Source organism: Gobius niger (genome assembly GCF_951799975.1).
Source record: "Gobius niger genome assembly, chromosome: 15".
NCBI classification, from domain to species: Eukaryota; Metazoa; Chordata; class Actinopteri; order Gobiiformes; family Gobiidae; genus Gobius; species Gobius niger.
Window position 1 is genome coordinate 16,797,210 of NC_136866.1, and position 27,154 is coordinate 16,824,363.

At 44.4% G+C, this 27,154-nt stretch overlaps 2 protein-coding genes across 2 annotated transcripts; both read left to right on the top strand.

Annotated features, from left to right (window-relative positions):
* Nucleotides 1-5,174: 5,174 nt before the first annotated feature.
* On the top strand, nucleotides 5,175-6,525 carry ttc32 (tetratricopeptide repeat domain 32). Its single transcript, XM_079572230.1, has 3 exons — nucleotides 5,175-5,384; nucleotides 5,738-5,901; nucleotides 6,130-6,525. The coding sequence occupies exons 1-3, from the start codon at nucleotides 5,263-5,265 to the stop codon at nucleotides 6,255-6,257; spliced, it is 414 nt and encodes a 137-aa protein (XP_079428356.1). The 5' UTR covers nucleotides 5,175-5,262; the 3' UTR covers nucleotides 6,258-6,525.
* Nucleotides 6,526-8,564: 2,039 nt separating this feature from the next.
* Nucleotides 8,565-22,528, top strand: LOC306975059 (uncharacterized protein; the record flags this gene model as incomplete). Its single annotated transcript, XM_079572478.1, has 20 exons — nucleotides 8,565-8,723; nucleotides 8,785-8,880; nucleotides 10,554-10,678; nucleotides 11,140-11,283; nucleotides 12,708-12,806; nucleotides 13,598-13,759; nucleotides 14,183-14,279; nucleotides 15,067-15,284; nucleotides 15,754-15,907; nucleotides 16,330-16,538; nucleotides 16,843-16,960; nucleotides 17,842-18,050; nucleotides 18,540-18,654; nucleotides 18,877-19,046; nucleotides 19,889-20,007; nucleotides 20,079-20,206; nucleotides 20,645-20,831; nucleotides 21,322-21,463; nucleotides 21,898-22,021; nucleotides 22,452-22,528. Exons 1-20 carry the CDS (start codon nucleotides 8,612-8,614, stop codon nucleotides 22,526-22,528), a joined length of 2,805 nt encoding a protein of 934 aa, XP_079428604.1. The 5' UTR covers nucleotides 8,565-8,611.
* Nucleotides 22,529-27,154: the final 4,626 nt, after the last annotated feature.

Here is a 27,154-nt window from a genome sequence, read left to right on the forward strand (position 1 = left end):
GGACAAAGCAAAGCAGGTCTAAAGGCCTTTAATAGACAACATAAAAAGTGCATTTTTCCGAGCACTTATAGGACTATATGTGATAATTTGAACTTAATTCTGCTCAACTTTCTCCCATTGCAAAATGCACAAAATTATATCGGGAACTTATTTGATGGTTATTGTGAATATTACCAAAAAAAGACAAAGTAACAGACTGATGTGAAGTGATTGGGAGGTTAACAAATGGGCAGATATCAACGACGTGAATGGGTCAAATACAGAGGACACTGCAACCTTGGGGACTTTAATGTGAAGGTTAAGCTCACTTGTGTTCATGATGTTTGTTCAGTCCAATAAAACAGAACTCTTTCTCCTCATAGTCCACTCGCCCTCAGTCATCTGCTGACAGCTGTCTGTGTGTGTGTGGTTACCTGGACAACACAGTGACGGGCCAAACAAACACTGACCACCCCTGACCATCACATCACAGGGAGAGGGAGGGAGGGAGGGAGAAAGAGAAAAAGGGTTAGAGAGAGAGAAGGAGAGAGGAGGGAGGGAGAAGGAGAGAGGAAGGGAGAGAGAGGAGAGGAGGGGGGGAGAGGGTGGGAGAGAGAGGGAGGGAGGGAGAAAGAGAGAGAGAAGGAGAGAGGAGGGAGGGAGGAGGAGAGAGGAGGGGAGAGAGAGAGAGAGAGGAGAGGGGGGTAGGGAGAGAGGAAGGCAGGGTGGGTGAGAGAAGGAGAGAGAGAGAGAAGGAAAGGAGGGAGAGAGAGAGAGAGAGAAGGGGGAGAGAGGAGAGAGGGAGGCAGGGTGGGTGAGAGAAGGAGAGAGAGAAGGAGAGGAGGGAGGGAGGGAGGGAGGGAGGGAGGGAGGGAGGGAGGGAGGGAGGGAGGGAGAAGGAGAGAGGAAGGGAGAGAGAGGAGAGGAGGGGGAGAGGGAGGGAGAGAGAGGGAGGGAGGGAGGGAGAAAGAGAGAGAGAAGGAGAGAGGAGGGAGGGAGAAGGAGAGAGGAGGGGAGGGAAAGAGAGAGAGGAGAGGGGGGTAGGGAGAGGGGGAGGCAGGGTGGGTGAGAGAAGGAGAGAGAGAGAGAAAGAGAGGAGGGAGAGAGAGAGAGAGAGAGAGAAGGGGGAGAGAGGAGAGAGGGAGGAAGGGTGGGAGAGAGAGAGAGAAAGAGAAGGAGAGGGAGGGAGGGAGAAGGCGAGAGGAGGGAGAGATAGCAGGCGAGAGGGAGGGAGGAGGAGAGAGGATGAGAGAGGAGATGAAGAGAAAAAAAGAGAGAGGGGTGGGGGTCAAATGGAGAGGGGAGGAGTGAGGGGGTGTGGATAGAGAAGACAGAGTGGGAAAACACACTGATAGATACAGTAGATAGCTAGAGCTGGTCTGCTCAGACAGAGGCTAATATTGACCCTCTCCTCACACTGACACTGCAGACCGAAGTGGCCCCCTGCTCCCTGACCCCTGACCCCTGGGTCCCGGGCTGAGGGCCAGGATGGAGGTTTCCGGAACGTCCCATCTGAAATGATCACACATTTCATGGAGCAGGGACAGATTTGAGACTCCACAGTGAGTTGTAGCACCTTGTTTCTGTCTTCTTTTGTATACAGTTCAGTGTCTGTAAAGGTCATAGTGTTCTCATACATTTTTTTTTTTTACATGTTTTGTACTTTTATTAAAACTTCTCAGGACAAGTGCTTCAAATGAGCTTCTGCTATAAGCTCTATGACCATCAGACTTTTACAGTTACAGGTCATGCTCAGAGTGAAAATAATACAAACACTTCTCTTAAATGGGCTGGACTTGTGACTTGGTTTTAAAGACTTGGACTTGGTCTGTAAATCAAAGGCTCTGTGGTTGTGCCTCTGAGCAGCACACTTGACCCTGGCCCGCCGGACTTGTTTTTGAACGTGTCCCTGCTCGGCTCTGTTTGGGGCTCTGTAGACCTGGGTAAAGTGGAGCTGAGGTGTGAGGTCTGTCAGCACACAGACACTTTCCGCTCCATACATTACCCACAGTCAGAGTCAACACAGTGGAGCCAGTCAGACGTGGACCAGACGTGGGCCAGACGTGGGCCAGACCCAGCGCTGAACCTGAGGGCTGTCGTTGTCTCCTCGACGTCCGATTCCAAATTCCATAAAGATAGTTGATAAATGGTTATTAATGAACATAGGTGGGTAGTACTCAGTTACAGATACTCTAGTACATGTACTTGAGTAACTTTTTGAAGAAATTGTACTTCTTAGAGTCGTTTTATCATACAGTACTTTTGATAATGAAGTTTCAGCAGAATACACAACCTTTTGTTCTCTTTAATAAACAAAATGATCAATGCTCTTTATATAAACATGTTTTTTGAAATAGTAATCTGATGGAATGATCTGATGTTCTGCTTATTATACTTTTATGTGTTAACATACTAATGGGCCATTAAAGGATCTGTATCATGCTATTTTAGCCATCCCAAAGTAAAGTATAGGCATTTATATGATATGTTGTACCTCTTCCGCTATGGGGCACTGAGAAATATAAGTATATTCTGGGGTTATTATCCAAACGAAGACAAGACGCTTCGATTCAGTTAACTCCGCCCCCTCTCTCCGAGCTGATCTGCCCATGCATTATTAGCAGTAAAATAAATATAAATATCACAGCAATAAGTGAAGTTACTTCACAATACAGTTATAAGGAGTTGACATTTGCAACACAGCTTCATAATGGCTAACACACAAGCTAACACACAAGCTAACACACAAGCTAACACACACGCTAACACACAAGCTAACACACAAGCAAACACACAAGCCAACACACACGCTAACACACACGCCAACACACAAGCTAACACACAAACTTACACACAAGCGAACACACACGCTAACACACAAGCTAACACACAAGCAAACACGTTTTGACTCACCACCGCTCTGTCCTGGCCTCTCCATCACATTGGGGACTCGCGTTGGTTATAAAAATTAATCCACTTTGAGAAGATTCACCGAACATCCATCAGAGACGGTCACAGAAAAGCACTATTTTGGCTGATAGTCGCTGAATCCTGCAAAGAAATTCCAAATTATGGTGAATGGACTTTTCTTTAGGAAGGTTGAAAAAAGTCCTGCACCTCTCGTAGCCAAACGCGCTTCTTTTTCTCCGAGACATGATCGTTAGGTAAGAATAAAGAACAGGTGTGTCCAGAATAGTTTAGAAAGAGCTCCATCTTCACATCCTTCAGTGCAAACATGACATCTGTTCAGACGCTCAGGGGTGCGTTTGTTTTGCGTTTGTTTTCAGACCTGACCTGGAAGCGCTTCCTTTTTTTTAATATACAGTATATATATATTTATTTTTGGATTTGTTTTTTTAAAGCTGTTTATAAATTAAAATCAGGCTGTAAGGCATTACATTCATAGAAATATATACAGATTACATTACAGAAGTTGTGCTCTTCCTGTTTGACACTATGACGTAAAAAACGTCAGCAGAGGGCGGAGCAGCTGCTCAGAGAGCAGGATTCAGGAGGATTACAGAGAACTGCGTGAATGAAGCTACAAACCACTCTGGGGGTGTTTTTGATAAGGAAATAGCACAACAACATGGTTAAAAGCTCCAAAAAGTCGATTTTGCATGATATAGGACCTTTAATAATACACATATTCATATCCAACCCTAAACCTAGCCCTGACCTTAACCCTTACCCTAACCCTAAAATGATTACTAATGCTTATTAATACTTAATGAGAACATCTTAATCTAAAGCGACACTGAGCCTTTTAGTTTAAACTTGTTTGTTTAGAAAAAACATGAGACAATTAAAACACTTTTCAACACATTTTTTAACTCAATTGTATTCTATTTGTTGCTGACATTTTGATATTCTACATTTATTCTACATTTACAGTCTGTTCTAATTTTGTTTTTAAGAGTTTTTTACAGTGCTTTTTGTCACTCTTAGTATATGACATGTATACAAGATCCCTCTATTTACTATTGAATTGTTTGCACATTTCCTAACACGCACACCCTAAGGGTTTCTGAGAGCTGAATTTATGAGATTAAAAAAGGCTTATCTTATCTTATCTTTTAATAAATTATGTAATGTAAAATATACAGACTTATAAATATGAATAGCTAACTCACTAATAAAAAGATATATATATATATATAATTGTTGTTTTGCATTCATTTGTTTTCAGAACTGTGTAGTTCAAAGCTCGCTGATCATTGAACCCCAAACAGACACAGGATTGGATTTGCTGTTATGGCTACAGTCTGGGCTGGATGTCCTAAACATATTCAGGGTCACTGTCTTTTTCATGAGATACAAATGACGAGGAATGCTTTATGAATGTGTTCCCCAGTGCTTTCCAAATGTTGTATAGTCAGTGAATCATGACCTCATTGAAACAGTCATAGTAAACCTATTTGTGTGACCCACTTTTGCAGTTAGAGCCTGGGTGTTTTTGCCGTTTTCTATGCGCAGCCCGGTGATCCACATCTCCGGGGTCAGCGGCTGTAAACACCACTGACCTCTGACCTCTACAGGGGTCATTTTTCACCTGCACTCACCCAGAATGTCCCACCGTTCACCCTGTCCATAAGGCACAAAAATCCGCCTCCCAGCACTGTGTCTTCAGCCAATCACAAACTCTGAGCCCGAGGACCTGACCTGGAGGCGGAGGATGTGTTTCCCTCATGGACTCATCTGTTTTTAGCTCGAAAATTCAGAAATCCTGTTGGAGTTTGTTCTATAATTGAACTCACTACAGTCCAGTTTTTTGGCTGCATTCTGCTGCCACCTACTGGTAGAAAGTGTGTATGGTCAGAACTACAGAACAGTTTATTTTATTGTTCACTAAAGGACATTAATAAATAACATAAATACTATTTCTGATGTCGATGTACGTGTAATAAAAATGTAGCCAGCTTTTACTCTTTTCTTTGTGCTGTGTTTTCTCTGTCATTCTTGTCTCTTTTTGTAACTGTTTTATAACTTACAATAATAATAATTTTTAAAAAAGTTGTCTTGCCTTGGAAAATAAATGCAATACAATGAAATTTAAAAAAAAATCATAAAATAAATAAATAAATGGATCAACGAACGACGTATCGACAACAGGCAGTAAACCACGCCCATTAGACGCACGGAGCCCCGATTGGCCAGCGCGCTCCTCGTGACGCAGCTTCACTTCCGTGTTTACAGTAGACTGTTGACAGTGGACTCCTCATACACCCACAAACAGCTAACAGCTAACAAACTAAACAAAGTAGCGTAAACAAAGGTAAACTGATGGAGGGCGGGGATGACGTCAGCCAGACTTTGCAGCGCGCGCACACAGAGTTTAAGCAGAGGAACTTCCCTATGGCCGAGCAGCTGTACTCCCGCTTCATCTGCCTCTGTTCACGGAGCAGGTACTTTGCCCACAGCGATAACAGCTAAAGGGTCAAGATCCTGTGTGTGAGTGTGACACATGTAGGGGAGAGCGGGGTGGGCAAAGTGAGGCTCGTGGGCCGGATCCAGACCCCCAAGCAACCAAAAGTGGGTCACCTTAGTTTGGTCACAGGGAGGGTTGGGTCAAGTCATTACTGCTTTAACTAAAATTGGTATAATTCTATTTCTATTTAATATTAAAGCCCCGTGATTCAGAGGTGTCTACTCATTATATTGGCCAAAAGTTGAAAGCCTTGGCATTAAAGATAAGAAATGTCTTCTGTGACCCAACCCTCCCCGCTCTCCCCTAAATAATGACCTGTGTTTTTCTCAGTTGTGACGCCGCTGACTTGGCCACGGCCTTCAATAACCGCGGGCAGATCCGGTACCTGCGCGTGGACTTCACTGAGGCCGTAGAGGACTACACCTGCGCCATCGGAGCCCAGGCCCACTTCCCCGTGCCGTACTACAACAGAGGCCTCATCCACTACCGGCTGGGTGAGGACTCGCGCTCACGTTTGGCCCACAGAAACAGGACATGTTCATATTTTTCTTTTTTTAAACTTACAGACCTGACTTTAAGCATACGTTTTGTAAAGGAACAAACATTTTTAATTGCAATGTTTTGATTCAAGTGTAAAACAAAACCCTGTAGTGTTTCCTGACCAGACCAGACATTAAAGAGATCCCTTAATGTCATGCTAACAGTTGTATGTGATGTTTCAGGGTTTTATGAAGAGGCCAAGAAGGACTTTGAGCAGACGCTGAAGCTGAACCCGGAATTTGAAGAGGCCAAAGTGAGTCTTCATCAGACTGTGAAGGATCAGCAGCAGCGGAGGGAGCGGGGATACTGACCGCCACATGTGAATGAAGAAATGCTTTAGATTATCAGGGGAAGGGGGCCCTCTAGTGGAAGCACTCTTTAGGGAAAGAGTGAAAAGGATGCCGTCTTTGAGCGGGGTTGGGTCGTTCGTGCACGACAGGAAGTGGCGTCCTCGTTTGCTCTGTAAGGGATCGTGGAAGCATCCTACAGGGTCAGGCTATTTCCAAATACATCAAATGAGAAGGATCTTCACAGCTCCTCAAGCCAAAACAGGATGTATGTCACCGTTCACTGTGATCAGAACCTCTGAACCTCTGTGTGCTTCCTATCAGGAGCTAGTGATGTGTGGGTTCTTCTTCATGTGAAACTGGACTTTGACAGAATGAACCATGTGTTGTTTTAGACACATAGCATTATAACTTGTATTCATTTTTGGAAACATATTTATGTCACTGGTTTGATTATATGCACATCTCTACTTTACAGAAACTTCTATGTCATGGATTGATACAATACTTCCATATTAGGAATATTTGATTTTCCAATAGGTGAATGACAACAGTGTCGTAGCCACTTTTGGATTACAAAATTATATCTGTAATAAAATCCTTCTGTTCTCTTTCTTAATGTTCCAGTTTTTAAAACAGTCATAGCTCCCTAAATAAAGCTAAAGGAGCTGAGGTGAGAGGGCTATACTGCGAAGCTGGTGGAGCTTCTGGATCAGTGGTTCTACAAAGCAAGTTATCAGTGGGTTCTGTTAACCCGTGTTTGTCAGAGGATTTGTGAGATGTTTAGGTGAAGCAGGTTTTGGCTAAGGGCATGTTTCCATGGAGATCTACCCTGATAGAAACGTACCCAGCTTTGTGGTACCAAACGTACCGCGAACCCTCTAATCCAGCTTCGTAGTTACCCTCAGGGATAACTATAAAGGTGGGACTAAAGATTCCACAGGCTGCACATTGGTAATGGTGCAGAGCTCTGACTGTCCCAGACCCAACAAACAGACAGTTGCATGTGTGTATGTGACCCATCTAGGAAAGGACTTTATTTGTATAGTGCCTTTCACAGATCTGATCACAAAGCACTTTACATGAGATCATTTCACAGTCACTCCATGCTCAGTGGTGGAAAACTGCCGTAGTAGCCACAGCTGCCCTGGGGTAAACTAACAGAACTGTGAGGCTGCCAATGTGCGGCATCACTCCCTCTGACCACTGCTCACTTTCACAGACACAGAGAGCAGAAGCTCCACACAGAATCAAACCACAGGAGATGAATGCTCACTGAGTGTGGTTATGTGGACAGTAGACGGTTTATACATATATAAAACATGTCAAATCTGCCTTTGTCCCAACAGGAGAAATATCACTCATTGTCATCCTCCATGAATGAACAGAGCAGCTGATTATATCACACAGAACCATGCACATGTTGTGGCTCCTTCTTTCTGAAACCGTGAGGTAATGGCGGCTGGCTCCAGGAGTTTCTGGCTCCGATTTGCTGTCCATTGAAAACGTTTTGCCTCTTTAAGTCAGTATTGACCTCCACGTGTTTGTCTGAACATGCACAACATCATCCTAAAGTTTACCTTTTCCTTTCCTTATGTTGCTCTTTTCTAAACAATGGAGCTGGCTCCAAAAATCCAGCCAAATTGCTAACATGAACAAAATTCTGCTTCAGCAAACCCGCACTGAGCTTTGGAGGAAGCCACGCCCCCTCAGTTCATTCACAACATCATCCACAAATGGCCTCATACATGCAGTACGTACAGGGGCAGGGATAGTCCTAAACATACAAACATTACACACTTCTCTAAAGTGCACTGGGGTGACAGGGGCAGATGGTGTAGTGGGTCATCTGAAGGTCAGAGGTTTGAATCCCAGCTCCTCCATCTTTACTCTGCCATAGAGTGAGCATAAATAGAACTCCATCACCCCTTAGTCTAATGGAATTGATTAGAAATATTGCACCTTAAAAAGCACTACACCTGGCTTGCCCGGTGAGAGGGTGTGGCCCTGTGAGGGCGTGTGGTCCTGTGAGGGGGAGGAGACCTGTGGGGGGGAGTGGTCCTGTGAGGGGGAGGAGACCTGTGAGGGGGTGTGGTCCTGTGAGGGGGTGTGGCCCTGTGAGGGGGAGGAGACCTGTGAGGGCGTGTGATCCTGTGAGGGCGTGTGGTCCTGTGAGGGGGAGGAGACCTGTGGGGGGGAGTGGTCCTGTGAGGGGGTGTGGCCCTGTGAGGGGGCGTGGCCCAGGTGATGAGCCGCACCTGTGTGACTGATGGCTCATTGATAACAGCCGTGTGCCCGGCACTGACCCTGTCCTTCACTCCAGGGGTTTGTCTGGGCCTTTGTGCTGCTCCGGTTTCATTCCGTCTTCACTCCCAACATGCAGGGCCCTGACAACATGCCTTTTTGTCCTAGTTTGATGTGGACGTTGCTGGCTGCAGTGATTCTTGTATGTCAGGCTCGGCCAAACTCACAGCTCGACACCAAGACAGGTACGAGGGCGTTATATTTGTATCTTTGTAGATGTATCTGTGATATTAATTTGTGTTCCAGGCGCTGGTCTGAGGTCTGAGTGTATGGGGAACTTGATGCGCCTGTCCTTGGATAAAGCTTTAGCAGTGGGCAACCAGCTGGAGGTGGAGGCAATCAGTGAGTAACTCAATGCAATGACGATCCTTCACTATCCTTCACTATCCTGCACCTATTCTCCGTTCAAATTAAAGCCACAGTGCGGAACATTCCAGGTTTAATACGGCTGCATTATGAGCAGCTAATGTGCTGTAAAACCTACAACTTTTAACCAACATGCTATTTATTTATTTATTGGACAAGGACGTTGCAATACAGCTTAGTTCAAAATAAGTTTCTAGTGCCAATGTTGAACTCCAGTCCATGGTTGGGCCTTTTGTACACTTTAAAAGTTGTCTTAGTTTTTGGTGCAAATGTAAGAAATGACCACAGAGATGTAATATGTGTATTTATTTGCCGCCGTGCACGAGCTTAATATAGAGCATGCAGTTGCACCCAAGACTTGAGGTGGCAGTAGTGAGCATAAAATGACCAACTTGCTTCCAGTCTCTTTAACGGATAAACCAGTGCAGTATGTTGACACAAAGATCTGTAAAAAAAAAAAAAAAAAGTCTCAGCGCAGTATTTTTGTGGTTCACGTTCATATCAGTGAATTTATATAGACTCAGCATCTGACTTTTCTTCTTGGAAATGTACTTTCAATCAGAATCTGTCTCACCGGACAACCACAAGATGGCTGCCGCATTTGTAGTTTTCTAAAGGTGTCATTACTGTTTAAAACTACAGATCTGCTAAAGTTCTATGAGCAGTGTGTTTTTTGTTTTGTTTCCCTGTCTCTGCAGGCGATTCTGACCAATCTGTTGTTGCCGTGTCTTTACTTCACCCTCCCATCACTCTGTAGTTTGCTGACCCTCCATAAATAGTGTTTTAGCCTTTTGTGCTGCCTGTGCTTTGACCATGGGCAGCCGCCTGATAATTCCCCTTCCCTTTTTAATCACTGCTCATTCTTCTATAATTATACTCGTTAGTAATACTTGGCTGACATAAAACACTCATTTAAAGCATTTACTCTCATTTCATTAACCTAATGGGGAAAAGCCCAATAGCAGAATCTGCAAGCTTTTAGGAATAGAGTATAAGGACGACTTAGTAATTTTTGTTGAAGTGGCATAATTTGTAGCGCTGTCGCTTAAGTTACATAAAAGTCCCTCCATGTTAAAGCTTGGGGACCCCTGGTTTACAATATGGAGTTAATACAAGTGCTTTGTCTTTCAGGACATGTCAGATACAGAAGTGTGTGTGTATAGATGTGATTAATCATGATTGATTACTTTTTGATTTAATAGGAATGTAAAGCTTTAATTTTACTGCCCTAGATTAACTGTAAAGCTATTACACAGTATGGCTTTAATGAGATGTTGGATGACTGTTCTAAACATTGGCACACATTTTGAAAGTTCTCTGCATAGTCAAGATAACAGTGATTTAAAATGGAATGTAATTTGACCACGCTACTGGACACATACAAAGCATTTTAGCTTCACGTCTTATCTTCTGTACCTCCCAACACACTATTACATGGGTCATTATTTTACTACTTTTCAATGATGTATGTGTGATTTTTTTTTTGTCAGTTTTGGTCTTTTAAAAAGTAGACTGTTCTGTTCTCCACTCCTGCTGTTCTTTCAAAAGCAGGACCGTCTGAAACTTTGCTAACAGCCGCTTAGATGTTTCCTATGGATCCACTCACAGGCCGCGTAGTCTCCAAAGCTTAAGTGTGAATATGTCCTCAGATGGCAGTCGGCGCGTGCTGCTGACCCCGGCGCTGGCTGCTCAGTGCGGCTACAGTATGGAGTCTGACCCCTGGGGAAACACCCGCATCTACACCTCCCTGCTGGGCTGCTACGTCCACAACCTGGTGAGTTGCTCTGGGCTGACCGCTCACTGGGACGTCTCTGGGGTTTTACTTGAAGGCCCTATACCTGATTAGTTTTGTTCTTGTTTAGTCAATTGTAAACTGTTTTTCCCCTACAAATGTCTAATTATAAATCATTTGTATCCATTTTAAAGCATTTCTGTGAAAAATACCCTAAAAAGTGACACCGCAAGTAGGGTAGGGCAATATATCATCTAAAAGACCATATCCATGTTTGGAAAATGTGGGGACACACCGGGGCACGGAGCCCTGTCAACAGAGCTCCAGGATCATTAGGGCGCTCAAACCCCTCCATGTTAAGGTGGCGGTTCCAGGAGGGGTATTAACATTCAGAAAGCTAATAGTTTTTGCCCTTTATTTGATTTGTTTGTAGTGCATATTATGTTACTCAAGCGACTGAATGGATTTGTTGACATTTCCGCTGGTTTTGGCCTTTGTCACAGGACGACACTACTTTCCAAGTGGGTTTGAAACTGGACATGTTTAATCCAACGTCTCCTGAGATCATCTCCCACAAGGTGCAGCAGACGTGCCGCTACTCCCGCTGGGCGCAGAGGGAGGTGCTGTGTGACCGCAACTACATGGAGGTACTCCTACTGCTTTCGTTCTGCTCCTCCTGCTGCTTTCGTTCTGCTCCTCCTGCTGCTTTCGTTCTTTCTCCTCCTGCTGCTTTCGTTCTTTCTCCTCCTGCTGCTTTTGTTCTGCTCCTCCTGCTGCTTTTGTTCTGCTCCTCCTGCTGCTTTCGTTCTTGCTCCTCCTGCTGCTTTCGTTCTTGCTCCTCCTGCTGCTTTTGTTCTGCTCCTCCTGCTGTTTTTCTTTCTCCTCCTGCTGCTTTTCTTTCTCCTCCTCCTGCTGCTTTTGTTCTGCTCCTCCTGCTGCTTTCGTTCTTGCTCCTCCTGCTGCTTTTGTTCTTGCTCCTCCTGCTGCTTTTGTTCTTGCTCCTCCTGCTGCTTTCGTTCTTGCTCCTCCTGCTGCTTTCGTTCTTGCTCCTCCTGCTGCTTTCGTTCTTGCTCCTCCTGCTGCTTTTCTTGCTTCTCCTGCTGCTTTCGTTCTTGCTTCTCCTGCTGCTTTCGTTCTTTCTCCTCCTGCTGCTTTCGTTCTTTCTCCTCCTGCTGCTTTTGTTCTGCTCCTCCTGCTGCTTTCGTTCTGCTCCTCCTGCTGCTTTCGTTCTTTCTCCTCCTGCTGCTTTCGTTCTTTCTCCTCCTGCTGCTTTCGTTCTTTCTCCTCCTGCTGCTTTCGTTCTTTCTCCTCCTGCTGCTTTCGTTCTTTCTCCTCCTGCTGCTTTTGTTCTCTCTCCTCCTGCTGCTTTTGTTCTCTTCTCCTTTCTCCCACCCCGTTTTGTTTCCCTCCGTTTTTCCCCTCCCTGTTTGGTTTCTTCCCTCCCCAGTTTCGTTTCTTCGTTTTTCCTTCCTCGTTTCTCCTCCGTCATTTCTCCTCCGTTTCTCCTCCATTGTTCCTCCCTCTTCCTCCTCCGTTTCTCCTCCCTCCTCCGTTGCTCCTCCCTCGTGCTCGTTTCTCCGTTTTCCTTTGTCGTTTCTGTTTTTTCTACTCAGTTTCTCCGTTTCTCTTCCCTCTGTTTCTCCTCCCTCGTCCTCGTTTCTCGTTTCTCCACGTTTTTCTGTTTTCGTTTCTCCGTTCACGTTTCTCTCTCGTCTCATTCTCGTCTTCAGCTAATATGCATCAATGACATTCTCCAAATACAGGGCACTCAGTCACAAAGTATAACTAGAATTTGAGTGCAATAAATGTAGTTCAATCTTAAAGGTGCATTATGGAACTTTGCAATATTGCACTATTGTATTTTTTCTTTTTTGCTTGGTGTTCAATAGTGCACCTCTCAACACTTGGGCCATACGATGCATATTGCAATTAAACATTTTGAAAGTAATTGGTCGATACTGTCAATGCTTTGGAAGAATTGATGCTTGGTAATGTGACAAAGGCATGTTAGTTTCTAATCAGTCTCTGATCAGATCTGCCTCATCACTTAACCCTTGAACTTCATCCTTAGGTGTCTCAACTGTTACCTGAACCCGACTCTCCAAATGATCCCAAGGCTTCTAAAGGCTCCAGTGTTAAAGACGACCAGCGGATGAATGCCCTCCCTGGGGTAAGTTACTGTTTGCCTTGTCCTGGACCATATATTGCTATTTGCTGTTTAATATGGGAGACATGACCCTAAGCCGCTCCTACCCCTGATGTGACTCTTCTATATTCAGTCAGTCTTTTACTCAGAGTATAGATGAATGACTTAAGGGGTACGTGGGACAGGGGGTTCTCAAGAGCGGTATAGGACCCACTTGGTGGTACTTGAGGTCATTTGCAATTTACATCTCTTTAATTCTGGTCTGATTTGATCTCTGTATGAAGAGTTGCCCTGACCAGTGCCACCTCAAATAATAAACCATTGCTCCGGTGCTTAAAACACTCTTCCACAAAAGTATAATTTTCGTGTTGGCCGTAAACTCCGCTGAAGTATCACAAAGTAACAAACACTGTAAAAGTCCAGACTCTTGGACCAGGGAAACCTCCAACTTTTAGTCAGGTGTTTCTAATTGTGTCATTGATTGTGCCATGACTTGGTATATTTTTAGCAAAGTTGTGAGAACCCAGGGTGCTGAGGGGGCTGCAGCACCCCCTGGTGTATGGTTTGCACATTGTATGCAATATTGATGGGAAATGAGAAGCCATTTTTGGGCCAACCTTGTGCCTCAGCTCATACTAACCAAAGTATGTTCCCACAGCTCTTTAGGTTTTGACATGATTTGACAAGAACAATTGCTATGCTTTAATCCCAATGTACTGTGTTGAAATGTTAATTTCAAAAATGGCCCTCCAAAATTCAAGATGGTTGACTTTGTAAAATGCCATGTCCCACTTCTGAAATGTGTTTCTCTGCAGAGCTCGGTGAAGGGCGGCATCTGGAAGCTGACCTTCTACACCCCCGAGCCCATCACCATGGTGCAGAGAGAGGCTGAGCAGGCCGGGTACGGAGCCCAGACCACCGCCCAGCGCCTGGTCATTCGGAGCCCCTACCACCGCCCAGAGACTTACTCAGAGGAGGTCAGGACTTCACTAGTCAAATTGTCACTGTCACCTTCTTGATCTTAGTCAACTCAGGACATGCAAATATTCAAAAGCAAATTGGCCACTCATTCCAAACCAGTTTGAACCTGATTTCTATGGAAAAATCCTGACTTCCCGCTGGTCAGAAAAGGCATCAGCTAAATTTCTATAGCGGTACATCTGTGTGAACAGGAAGTGGAGTAAACCAATTGGGGAACGGTGTTTTGCTGCATGTTAGCGGTTCAAATGCTTATGAATCTAAACTCTCCAGTCGATGTGTTTTTTTGTCATTGATTGATGGCGCACGGGAGAGCTTTTTCCAGTCTGAGACGTCAGCGAGTCGCGGACAACACGTGACCGCAAATAATGGAATCTGATTGCAACCTGTCTATGGTCTGATCATGTGACTGTGGTGCCCAGGTGGCGGGGATCCCCATGGAGGTGCTCCGTGCCAGTGTGTACTACAGCGCCCCCGCAGGCCTCAGTGTTATGGACCTGTCTGCAGCCTGTCCCATCGGTGAGACCCTGCAGTACACTTAGCCTCTTCATTTGTGGGGTATTTGTGTGAATGAAGAGCTACATTTGCCCTCCCATTCACAAAGACATGCATGGATCAGGCACTTCCCTAACATATCTACTGTGTGTTAGATTGTAGGCTGATGCTGATGTATGTATATGCTTTGTTACGTGGTCACTAAATGGTACCCAGTTTGAAATGTACAACATCTGGTAAATGGGTTGTGTTTTTAAAATTTGATCCCTGTCTCAGCTGGAGGGCACAATACAACTGAAGGAGAGAAGCGGTTTTTGGAAGACACGTTTTCCCTGACTATTATTTGAGAGGAATAACGTCCAAACTGTATTCTTTTCAACTGGCCAACATCACACAGATTGAATATTGTCACCACTTTAGTTTACTTGACTGAAGATAGTTTATGGCTAGGTGATCACTGGGCCTGTCCACAGGAAACAAAATCTGACCGTGTTTTGTCAGTAACCATAGTTTCCACCATAGAACACCCACCACCTCAATTTTATACAATAAATGATTGATACACCATTTATTCACTATTAACCAATGCTGAATTAGATTCTACCAAATAAATGCAGAGTAAAGTGGTTCAGCAGCCCATAAATGCATGACTGGAATGCTGACCATAATTCTAACTTTAGCTTTATGCTCCATATGCCAATGCTAGTTTAAGTGCCGGTTTTTACCTTCTACTGAACAGTTTGTTGCAAAATATCCATATAAACCGGAGTTTGGCTTGATTTTATTTGTGTGGTGGGTTTGTCCTCTCCAGGCGGCATCTTGTTCTCCACTGAGTCCATCTCGTGGCACGTGCCCCGCTCGCTAACACCGCTGGTGGACAGCAGTGCCAGGATCACTGAGCTGTACCTGGGCATGAATGGGCAGAGGCTGGACCAGAGCCAGCTGTCAGCAAGTGGGTACTCCCTGAATACCAGAGACTTTCACATCGTGGTGGACATCCCTGTGGGCGCTCCCGATGGCTACTACAAGGTATTTACATAAAAGGAAGTTCTTAACTGTATGATTAAATATCAAAATAAAATCATGGAAGTGTAAAGTTGACTTAATTTTAGACAAAGATGTCATGTTTAGTGGACTAAATCTAAGCTAGAAATGACTCGGGACTGAAGCCATGTCCAAAGGACTGGTCAGGATGGCAGTTCCATACGAGCGATCTCGATGTCACATCCGTTGGCCGTGGTAGGAATTTTGCGTCTTCATATTTGATAAAAATGTTATTAAAATCCTATGATCAGCAAAAACAATGTTCACAAACAGGGCATTGTGTCTTTTTGCGCTGTAACAGATCGATCATTTTATAAAACAGAGTTGTATCCTGGATGTATCAGCATCTGGCAAATTGCGGAATTAAACAATAACAGCGATCGCTCATATTCAAAGATTGATCTGACTACAGGCATCCAGAGCGCCCCCTGGTGACTGCTCTGTGTGATTGCAGAGCCATGCCCCGGAGCATCAGTACCATGTGACCTTCAGTGTGGAGCCCATGCTGGAGGTGCTGTGGAAGGCCAGCAATGGACAGGAGACCCGCTACAAAGTGCTGTTCCCCATCACCACCCCTCTGATGGCCAGACCTCCTCAGGCCTATGACCGTGAGTACCTCCCCGGGCCTGCCACGCCTACGGCCGCCAGCTTGCCTAATTGAAGTCACTTAGCCCTGATCCCCTTTTAAACACATCCTCCATGTAAGCTCAGAAAAGGCAATTGAAACGACTGCACACTTAAAACCTCTGCCAAAGACGAACCAGTTAAATGAAGCTGATCATTCGTGCTATGGATCATCACCTTATGACATCAGTTTATGAATAAACTGGATTTGTTCTGATTGACCCAGCTCTGAAATAGCCTTCTCTTATGACCCAACCGAGTCTTGATGCAATGAACTCTCGCGCCTCGGTGCGTGATTGGACTGATGTGGGTAAAATCAGAACAGAAAATCAAGAAATCTTTTATTTTTAGACTTTTTTTCTCATTAAGATAGTTCTGTTCCCCAGTGTCCGCATTTCCTCCTCAGAGACGGTGGCCGAGTCGCGGGTCTTCTCACTGCTCGCAGGGACATTTCTTCAGGACGTGGAGTTGAGGAACATCACTTTCCTCTCCGGGACCTTCTCTGTGAAGGAGTGTGTGGCGAGGGGCTTCAAGGTGCTCCATCAGGACCATCCCAACGGCACGCGCAGCTTCTCTGTGCAGCTGGGCTTCGACGAGGACGTGGTCAGGAGACGCGTGAGTCACACAACGGGCTACTTCACAAATGTTCACACTGGTATCTGAACACGCATGTGACGACACTTCAAATACAGTATCACTGTTTATGAATGTGTAAATCTGTAGACGCAGCAGAGTATTTTACTTCTAAATTACACTGAGGAGATGAGGTTTGTCTACAAATGAAATGGAAATGCAGGATACGTGCACCCTTGTGTGATCTCTGCCAGAGTTTCAGATTTTAAGGCCCCAACTCGCGTCCTGAAATATGAGCGAGTACATGTGGCGAAATCAGTTTTGAAGTTCTCGTTTTTTTTGGTAGAACCCGGAGCCGTTGATGACGTTGTACTCTCTGCCCCTCACACTGGGCTTCATGATCCTGCCGGAGCTGTCCCCGTTCTCCCTCTCGGTGGAGCTGGTGGCATCTTTACGCGATGTCGGTGAGTCTTTCTGCCTCTTGCTCATGGGCCTCACTGGGTTCTTTGGGTTTGATTGGTCTGAAGGCAGGGCTTAAATTGTAAATTGGTCGTTTCAGGAACACTTTTGGTCTGATGTGATGGCTTCGGGGAACATTTGCCACAACACTCATTAAACACCATTATCAGATCAAATATTTGCCATCCTAAATATTTCCCGGATCCTTTACCCTGAAACTGAAAATTTGGGAGAACGCAATCAAATTAAGCACTGTCTGAAGGATGTGTAAAGATTTGAGTGGAGGGACCAAGGAAGTCTAAATGGGCCATTTCTGAGAAACTTAACTTGCCATAATTTCAAGCTTTTTAGACCCTCTGAGGTAAAAAAAATTTGGATGCAGTAATCCAGCTTATTCAGGTCAGGCTTCTGCAGAGGTTACTAAAAAGGGCAAAGGGAAGGTGTATCCGCTGTTAAGTCTAGGGGAACTTGTTGCCTCTGAGTTGTCAAAGTCCTATGCCAAGACTTTAAAAATCTACAGAGCAAGAACTAGCATGGTTTAAACATCTGATGCGTCCCTCACTTGTGATGGAGGCAGCACTTTTTGTTTTAGCAAAAATGCTGTTTGCGGCCAGGCTTTTGGCAGGTGAGGGTCCCCTATAGATTCCAAACGATATAGCGGGGTACTGACTTTAGAAGGGTACTGACTTTAGAAGGCTCCACAACGGTCAAAAAGTTGCAATTCTCGTGCTTCGGGGGTGAAAGGCCCATGGAAAAACTGTTGCCATCTTGTTTTAAAATGAAATGTATTGAATCTTTCTGCTTGAGTCACTGGAGACGAGCCCGGTTTGACGTCTACCCAAATGAGAGCTCTGCTCAGTGCCCACTCTAACCCCACTGTGTCCAGTGCTGCCCAGTGTGTCGGGCGGCTGTGACCAGGAGAAGTTCCACATCACTGTGAGCTACGGGAACCAGGGCTCCAATTTTGAGACCTTTGAGACTCTGGTGGGAAGCCGCGCCCTCACAGCGGAGAACGCCGGCGAGTACGACTTCAGGGAGAACGCCACACACTTCGCTTTTTCAGTGCCGTACGCCGCCCGAAGCACCGCCTTTGAGGTAACTGGTGTTGGAGCTGATCATTAGCTCAGTATAGCCTCGATTTTAATCAGCCTTGAAATCACAATGCAAGAAATTCAGGACCCTTACTGTAAAAGGTTTTTGATATCAGCTTTTATAAAAATATTAAGTTCACTGTGGAATTTTACCTATTTTGAAATATGCTTAAAGCTGTGGTAGTCAATGATTTTCTAGTGGCAGAGAAACATTTTGGTAAATGGTAACAAAAATGCCTTTATATTTACAATATACAGTGAACTAAATGCTTCTAAACCACAAATGTAGAACTTGGATGCATTAAATGAAATGATCAAGAAAGTGTAAAATTGCAGATGAGCTCCCAGTGCTACATACGGTTTGCATTTAATTACCAAGCCTGTTAAACTTTTGAAGCCCAGCTCATACTTTCAAATGCATCATTAGACATTTGTTTCCATATCAGTCAACTGTAGTAAATGTTCTGAATGGGACATCTTTGTTTCTGGGCAGGTGCTCACGTCTGACTCGGTCCGCGCTCGACTGGACGTCCTCCTGTGGGACCCCACAAACAAGTGGCCCGTGGGAGACCTGTCCCTGATCTGCCACTTCCCCCTCATCACTATACGTAAGATTAGTCCTGATTTTGCCCTTTATTTCAAGTCTTGTTTTGACATAACTTGGTGTTGAAACATGACACTAATTTCAAATGTTTGGTTTTCTCACTGCTCTCAATTCCTTTGGGAGCAGAACAAAACTGAAACTATTACAAGACATGTTAGAGCTCTAAAGTACGAAAGGGAAGGTGTTCTACATGATCCTCAAGAGTGTTAATTCCTGACTGTTGCAGAGTGCTTCCCTAACGGCTCAGTGTCTGCGGTGGCGATGAAGGTAGAGTCTGTTCCGAAGCTGCAGCTGGACCGATTGAGGCTGAGGGACAGAAACTGCAAACCCCTCCTCACCTCTGAGCGCTCGGTCCTCTTCTCCTTCACGGTGGACTCCTGCGGCACCAGCAGGAAGGTCAGTGTGGCCACCTTTCATGTGCCTAAGCCTCATTCAGTTCGAGGTTGTATCTTTATTTTTAGAGGTACTGTGGGGAAAAAAAAGTATTTGGCCAAAATCCAATAGAATATCTGTGAAACTGACCAAATACTTTTTTCCCCACTGTATATTTCGTTGAATTTTCCTCCATTTTAACTGAAGTGATCACACAGGCCTCACAACTGCCCCAAAATCAAACAGACTCAGTTTTATTTAAAAATTCATTCCATCTGTTTAGGCTTAAATGTGTGAATTTGTTTGTCTGCAGGAAAAGGGACACTGAGAACGTGTCTGTGCCACTAAAGGAAAATTTCATTTTTATTCACACTAAACCTTTCAAGATTAATCACAAAACATGCACTATAGGTTCCCCTCTGGGGCCAGGCCTAGAGTCTTATCTCAGATATTAGGGGCGGGACTTTATTTAACCAGGAAAGTCCTAGTAGATGGTTGGTTCCGCAGGCCTTGGACCTCCTGTCTTGTCTCAGATGCCCTCCCGCGGGCTTTTCAACACAACAGCAGGTTTTCGAGGCTGAACTGTGGCTGTGATTACATTAGAAAATGGTAATCAAATCCTGTGTCAGATTTGAGATGAACCAAATCCTGTGTCAGATTTGAGATGAACCAAATCCTGTGAAAGCTTCTCATTCAGGGGTGACGGTGATGCAGGTCGTCCAATAGAGGTTGGCAGTTCAAATCCCGGATGCAGACCGTCTTTACCCACCGCCTGTGGATGTAGTGTGGGAGGGGCAGAAGGCCCCAGGGCAGCTGCGGCTACTGTAGTGAATACGTTACGATAATGTAAATATCACTGTGTTCAGTTTATGGACAACGTCATGGTGTATGAGAACGAGATCAGCCTGGACCACAGCGCCGGGGTGACCTACAGAGGATGGAGTAACCGGGGTCCCCGCGCCACCCCCATAGACCCTGAGTACAGGTAATCTACTGACAGATGACGGGCTTTCAGATCACCCCGTGACACACATCCTCTCCTCCCTACTCTCCCAGGCAGCGCGTGTCCTGCTACTACAAAGTGGACCGCAGTGTGGTGGTGGGGTTTGGACCCGGCCTGAGCAGCGCTCCAGCAGCTGAGGTGGGGAACGGGCAGCTGGACGTCCACATGACCATCGCTACAGGTGAATAAACTTAGTCACATGACGACAGAGCCGTCAATGGCAGTGATTTTGGATCTTAGCTGCAACAAAGTACTCTTAAGGACAGAGGGAAAGATCCTTATACAGCGATACCGGTCTTAGAGCAGAGCAATGCTGTCTCTTCTGACTGTAGGGGCGGTACAGTGATTAACACTCGTGCGTCATGGCTAGAAGATCCCGGGTTTGATTCCCACCTGGACAGGGCCTTTCTGTGGAGTTTGCATGTTCTCCCGTGTCTATGGAAATCTTCAATGTGATGCAGTTTCCGGGGTGCCAACACTTTGTCCATGACTATAATTAACCCAGGGATACGGCACAAATTAGTATTTCAGTTCTGGAAGATTCTGAGAAACGTGAATGCATTAGTTTGTGCTGTTTTAAAAGTAGTTTCCAACTGCAGGTGTGTGTTTTCCCTGACAGACTCGTCCTATGGTTTGTCCTATGGCCCCGAGGACTTCCCAGTGTCCAAGTTCCTCCAGGAGCCGGTGTTTGTGGAGGTCAGCCTGTCGTCCTCAGACCCCAGACTGGAGCTGCTCCTGCAGAACTGCTGGGCCACGAACAGTCCAGACCGCAGCTCTGCGCCGCGCTGGGACCTCATCGTGGACACGTGAGGCTCCAATGTTCCCTCAGAGTTATGAGACGCCAAGCCACACCCCAACAAACTGCATAGGGAGGAAGAAGCTAGTTTTATTGTACAGACTCCTCCCCGAAGCTATTCGGCTCAGTCTGTGGTCAAACTCTTGGATTACCTTCTAAACTACAGCCTCAGCTTGTCTTTTGTAGAACTACGCAAATCAGAAGGTGTAGTGGCGTTTTCTAGTGACAATATTTGAATATACAAATGATCGAGGCTGAGAAGTTTTCAAAAGCGTGTTTTGGATAGAAATGCTCCTGCACTCAGACTCGTCACAAAGACAGCCAATTTATGAACGTGCCTTAGATTACTTTGAGACCAAATGACATGCTGAGTAACAGTCTTTATTCAAAGAGTCTTGGCAGAATGGCTAGTTTTACTCTGCAACATATTTTAAGTAAACATTTCAGGCACCTCAGCATTGATATTTCACATTTTTCACTGTAGTCACTTTGTTTTGTAGCTGTGCAAACCCAGAGGACCGGTACCTGACAGAGCTACTCCCCGTATCGAGTGATGTCCGAGGGAGGCTCCCCGCTCACGTCAAACGCTTTGCCATAATGATGTTCACCTTCATACAAGAGGAGAACGTTCTCTCAGACCAGGTATTGATGACCGATTACTGGTCTTTACCAGTTGTAAGCGACAAATGGGAGTTCACCTGAAACTGAAAAATCACTTGTGCTGCTGTCTCATTGGCTCTATGTGTCCTTTGAACATAGTTGGCTTGGCTCCCATGTACTTGTCAAATGTTGCACTTATAAATCTACGAACCTTGTGGTCAAAGGAACAGTTGGTCTTTTCAAGGCTAAAAACCATTTGCAGAGGAATGATGTCCCTTCTGTCTCAATGAGTTCAAGTCAGTCCTTAAATCATTAGAAATTCATTATTTTCAAGATTTATTTAATGCATAATTGGTTTCATCAGACTTGTATTTGTTTTCTCACACCTGTGACTGCATTGTATGTGCTTTATAAAATATGTAAATATTGGGTAATTTGGTTCATTTGGGTGATCTTGTCCCGCTGTGTTTTGGCAGATCTACATTCACTGTGACACAGTGATCTGTGACTCCAATGACGGCACGGACAGCGCCTGCAAGGGGCAGTGTGTTGAAACGCCCAGAAATCCTGGAGCCGACTGGAGCCGAGGACAAGAGAGGAGTGAGTTCAAACGTGACCTGGAAACTGACCATTACCTGACCATTACCTCACCGATCTACCTGTAGCACTATGTCTTTGTGGAGCCTTCAGCGATAGACAAACTGGGCCCAAAGGCCAAACCTGCTGAAACGGTCCCACCCTTTTCAGGGTTCGACAACTTTTTGGTTTACAAGGTTATGGATACACAACCTTCACCAGGGTTTATGTCAAAGTTTCTCCAAATTCAATTGGCACAAATGAACCCTGTGGTGGGCCGGACTGTTGGCTTCCATGAGGGGAATATCCGGCATAGACTTCGTGAAATGTCCCCTGCCTGTAAGTTGGACAAGTGTCTGCAGTGGGAGCCGGGAGATGAGGGCTATAACCCACTGTTGCTGAACACAGATGGCCATGTTCAAAGTACATTTAGTGACTGTGCTTGTGTTTTCAGAACAGAGAAGCCAAGGTCAGCCGGCTCAGACCTCATCTGGACCCCTCCTACTGACGCAGAACAAAGCCAATTCTTAATAAATGTTCCTGCATTTTAACTGGCTGTGCGGTGTCATTTCAGTGCATTAACCTTTGTGGTATACAGACTCTACATGTGGAACCTGGACAGATGTGGATGTCGTGTATGACTGACCAAAGGGTCCCCACTGTAATATTTCCAGCACATTTGATGTGGCATGGGTTCTTCAAAAGGTTGTGACAAAGAATTAATGCAAAACGAAGATCTCGTATTAATATTTTGATTATTTTAACAGACTAATGTAATGCAACAGACTATTTCCTTGCATTTATTTCATAATTGTATCACCAAATCCATGAAACAGCAAAAAATGTAAACACAGCTCAAAATACACAACTTACAAGAGTAAAAAAAATATCTTGAGTGAATGTGACAGCCTTCTCCAGCACATCAATAAATCGCAAAGTTTGTCAATGGGGTTAAGATCTGGACTCTGGTTCAGAGCATGTATTATCAGCTGCACACTTTCAATGGCTGTTTCTCAATGGCCAGGATCCTTCCCCACTTGGCTGTTTGAGGAGCACCTCTGAGGACGTAGAGTCTTGCCGCTGCATTACAGCTCAATTAGAGCGAGTGGCTGCGTCGGGTCAAATCATGACAGAATATCTGTTTAAATACAGATAAAGGGTCAAAGCCGTTTATAAACTGGTTTTGGTTGGATGTCTCACTGAACATTTTGGACTGAATAAAATTGAGGTCACTTGGCACCGTGTGACATGGATTCCATCCAAAGTGGTTGAGACGCAGAGGATCCCGGCAACTGAGAAACTGCCAAGAGCTCCATGATTCCTGGCATTGTCATCTTGGAATATGCCTGTCGCCAGGGAAGAATAAATCCACTGGAATAACCTGGTTACTTCTAGGTTCAGTAACACTGACAACCTGGACTGCAGCAGCCCCAGAAGATTTTTGGTCATAGTCGTCCTGTTCCACTTTTATAAATGGAACTATACAGGGCTGAGGTGTTTTTTTTAAAATTTGCTGCTTGTGATTTTTTTTTTTTGGCTATTGCTGACATTATTTTGGAAGACCCAACATTTTAAGAGGGCTGCATCCCTATTACAACCTTAAACCAGCGTTTGACTTTTCAGTGTCTTTACCATTTTTGTGAGAAACTTGACTCTGTGGTCCTGCTTTGGCCGCGCCCCCTCATTAGATAGCACCGGGACGCTGTAGTCCATAGGTGTCAAACTCTGGCCCGCGGGCCAAAGTTGGCCTGCAATGTAATTATATTTGGTCCGCGAGGACTCGAGTTGGCCCACCGGTATTATACACTTTTTTTTTCAGATTTTGCATATCTGGACTATTAAGTTATATATTGTATAGTAATAAGTGTTGCTTGTTCCGTATTCAATGTTAAAGCAAATCTTGTTTGGGTCCATATTAAAAGGTTCATTTGTTCAATGGTGGCCCGCGACTGTTCAAGTTTTACATTTTGGCCCACTGTGTGTTTGACACCCCTGCTGTAGCCCAACAGCCGTTTGAGTTAGGAAATGTTAAAAAAAGAACTGGTCAAAAACACTTGTGTAGTTATGCACGCACTGTAAAATGGTCTCACCTTAAGACCCAAAGTGCTTTACAGCCAGGAGATACTCACCATTCACACTCTTTCTTACACTGGAGAGGCAAGGTGGGTGAAGTGTCTTGCCCAAGGACACAACAGTGTGCATCTTCAGGAGCTGGGATTTGAACTCCTGACCTACCGATCATGAGATGACCCGCTCCGCCACCACATTTATGACCCCAATTTGTTTCTCTATTTCAGTCATAAAAATATATATTTAATGAATTTGGGTTCTGTCTTTAGTGTAACTTTTTTTTTCAGTTTGTAGGTCTTGTTTGTTCAGGATTTGTATATATATTTTTTTGCACAAACAGCCATAAAATATTGAAAAGCTAATTTAAGAGACAAAAGGCTGAACACTCAGTTCATCACAAAATCTGCATATCAGAGCTTTGAGAGGTTTTTGAAGAGATTATAATGATTATGTCTGTCTGGTGTTTATAGAATGTCAGTTTGTGTAACTTTTTCCAAACATGTTCTGCTCTACTGTACTTTCATTGTCAAACTGAATTCATGAACTTTTATCAAATTATTACATTTTCAGTGCAGACGTAAACTCTGGATTTGGTGAACGAGAATCACAGTTTGCCTATATTTGAAAACTGGGTTATGGCACTGGTTTTGGGGTCATAAAGCTATGAAAAAATGAGTGAATTCAAAATCTGGTAAATGTTCATGTAGAGGAGGCCCTGTGGAGTGTATATCTAAAGTTATGGATTAGGAGTTTCAATGAAGTTGAAAGGCTGAAGACACAATTCATTCACAGACAGGGAGGACACTGCTGCTGTTTTTAGGTTTTAGTCCCTGTAACGATAGTACAAAAAATGTCAGTTCAAAATCTGATGAATGTGCATGTCAAGGAGGTCCTCTGGGATGGAGACATAATGGTTTCATGTCTGAAGCACAAATGAAGTCGGTACGAAAAGTCAAAGACAGAAGAACATGCAGGATCAGCTCATGTCTGTTGAAATGAATGGGATCAAGGACCATGAGTGGAACTTTCTCATAACATTGTAATCACTTATTCAAAAAATATGTATATTGATAAAAGTCATGGATGTGTTAGCGCATATCAGAAAATTCAGGCCATTTGATAAAAGTATGACAGACAGGCAGGAACAGAGTAGTGTCTGGGTCATAAATGACCGCAGGACAACACAGGTGACCTTGGCTCATATTTCTGAACGATAATAATCTCAGTCACTGTTGAGTTGGCTTTTTTCAGGCTCACTGCGGCAATGCTTTTTCACCACTTTTTTTATTGAGGAAATTAAATCCAGCCTTGAGGCGTGGTGGGGCAGTGTCCCTGACCTTCACAAGGCTTTTGACATGATCTCAACAAAATGAGAAACTATCATCTACATGATTATGTATAATCGCTTTGTGACTATATGTCTGTGAAAGGCGCTATATAAATAAAGATCATCTTCTAATCAGACAAACTGGATCAGCTCGTACCTCAGTGGCAGAAAACAGTGTGTGAGAATAAGTAACACCATTTTGTCTCTTACCAGAGTCCCCATTTATACCTGAACCTAGAATCATTATATAAATATGCGCCCAAGATCCATAAGAAATCCAGTCGCTACCATCAGCAAATACAAAGTACGGAATTCTGAATTTTACAAATTTAATATACATTCTTTTAAGTTTAAAAAATTATTCATGGTGTCACTGCACCTCATTCATAACTTTATGTACTGATACTGCAGCATCGCTAAATCTGCGTTTACATTTAAAAAAATTATTTTACATTTAACCGAAAAATGGCTTCTAAAAAAGAATCAAACTTGCGCATTCATGATCAGCAACGGCCGTTAGAAGAATTTGTTTCAAACTTGTTTAAATTAGATGTTAAAATGTATAAACCCATGGTCACACACTCTACATTTAAAATCAAACCGGCCCCAGGATGAAAGCATTTTTTGCTATAACCTGGTACAATGCATGTTTCCTTTTGGTCAATGTTAAATTGTGCACTGTCCCCGTCCAAATAAAACCATAGCGTACCACCAGATGGCGCCTATACAATAAAGCCTACCAACACCGATACAGAGTAACCCAATTGTGAAAGTGTTTGACACAGTTATACGCATCATCTACCCATGTACGGACAAAGAACAACTCCAAGGGAACATTCCGGGAATAAAAGTATATCTTTACACAATACACAGACACAGTGTTTATATTAAAAGTTTATTGTAAAAGAGCGGCTCAGGTGAAGAAGATGGGGCCTGTGGAGACGTGTTCCTCTGGAGTCAGTCTGGGACCTGAGGAGGAGCACAAGGTCAGTACTGGTCACACCTGTATAGAGTGAACTATTGCAGAGACATTCACATTCACACCAGGATTGCAAAACATCAATAATACTTTCCCCACAGGCTAAAGAACGTGCTATTCAGAATATCTTTAGCCCATTTCACAGCAGCTCCAAGTATTTTGTCCTGAAGATTGCGTTATTACATATACACACACCATGCTATTTTGGCATACAAACTCAAGAGCATAGTCAGCTCTTCACACATTGTTGTTGTGGTTTACTTGCACCCTGGTCATAACGGTGAGTGGTGCCTCACCTCGGGGCTGGTCTGAGCAGTGTCCGGCACACACTCCCCCCATGGGGTTCCTGGGGTCACAGACGATCACGTCACAGTGGATGAACAACTGCAACACAAGACCGCCACAGTTTAAAAACAAAGCTGTTATTGGCAAGACAGTATCACGCGCCTTTGCCAAAATGTATTGTTTTGATAGATATCAACATGATCAAAGCATAAATCAACAGACACTTGTGAAGAAATGCTGGCATTTTATTTATTAAAGGCACCAATACTGGGAATGAATATTACTTAGTGTGACAAAGACGTGGCTCTAATCTTACCACAAAGTCTGATCAATCGAGTCTGATCAATCGAGTCTTGTCAAAAACAGTGTTTCAGAGCTGTGCTCCTCCGTGTCTAGTTATTAAACTGTCTAAAAATGTCTGAGCGTGTTCTGAGCATCATGGCTGCAGGCCAATGGCACCAGACTCAACTGCCTTGTCCTCCACTTAGCCTTGGGG

Coding starts and splice junctions, on each gene's coding strand:
- ttc32 (XM_079572230.1), top strand. CDS start 5,263: ATGGAGGGCGGGGATGACGTCAGCCAGACTTTGCAGCGCGCGCACACA. Junction 5,385..5,737: donor TGCCTCTGTTCACGGAGCAG/GTACTTTGCCCA, acceptor TGTTTTTCTCAG/TTGTGACGCCGCTGACTTGG. Junction 5,902..6,129: donor CCTCATCCACTACCGGCTGG/GTGAGGACTCGC, acceptor GTGATGTTTCAG/GGTTTTATGAAGAGGCCAAG.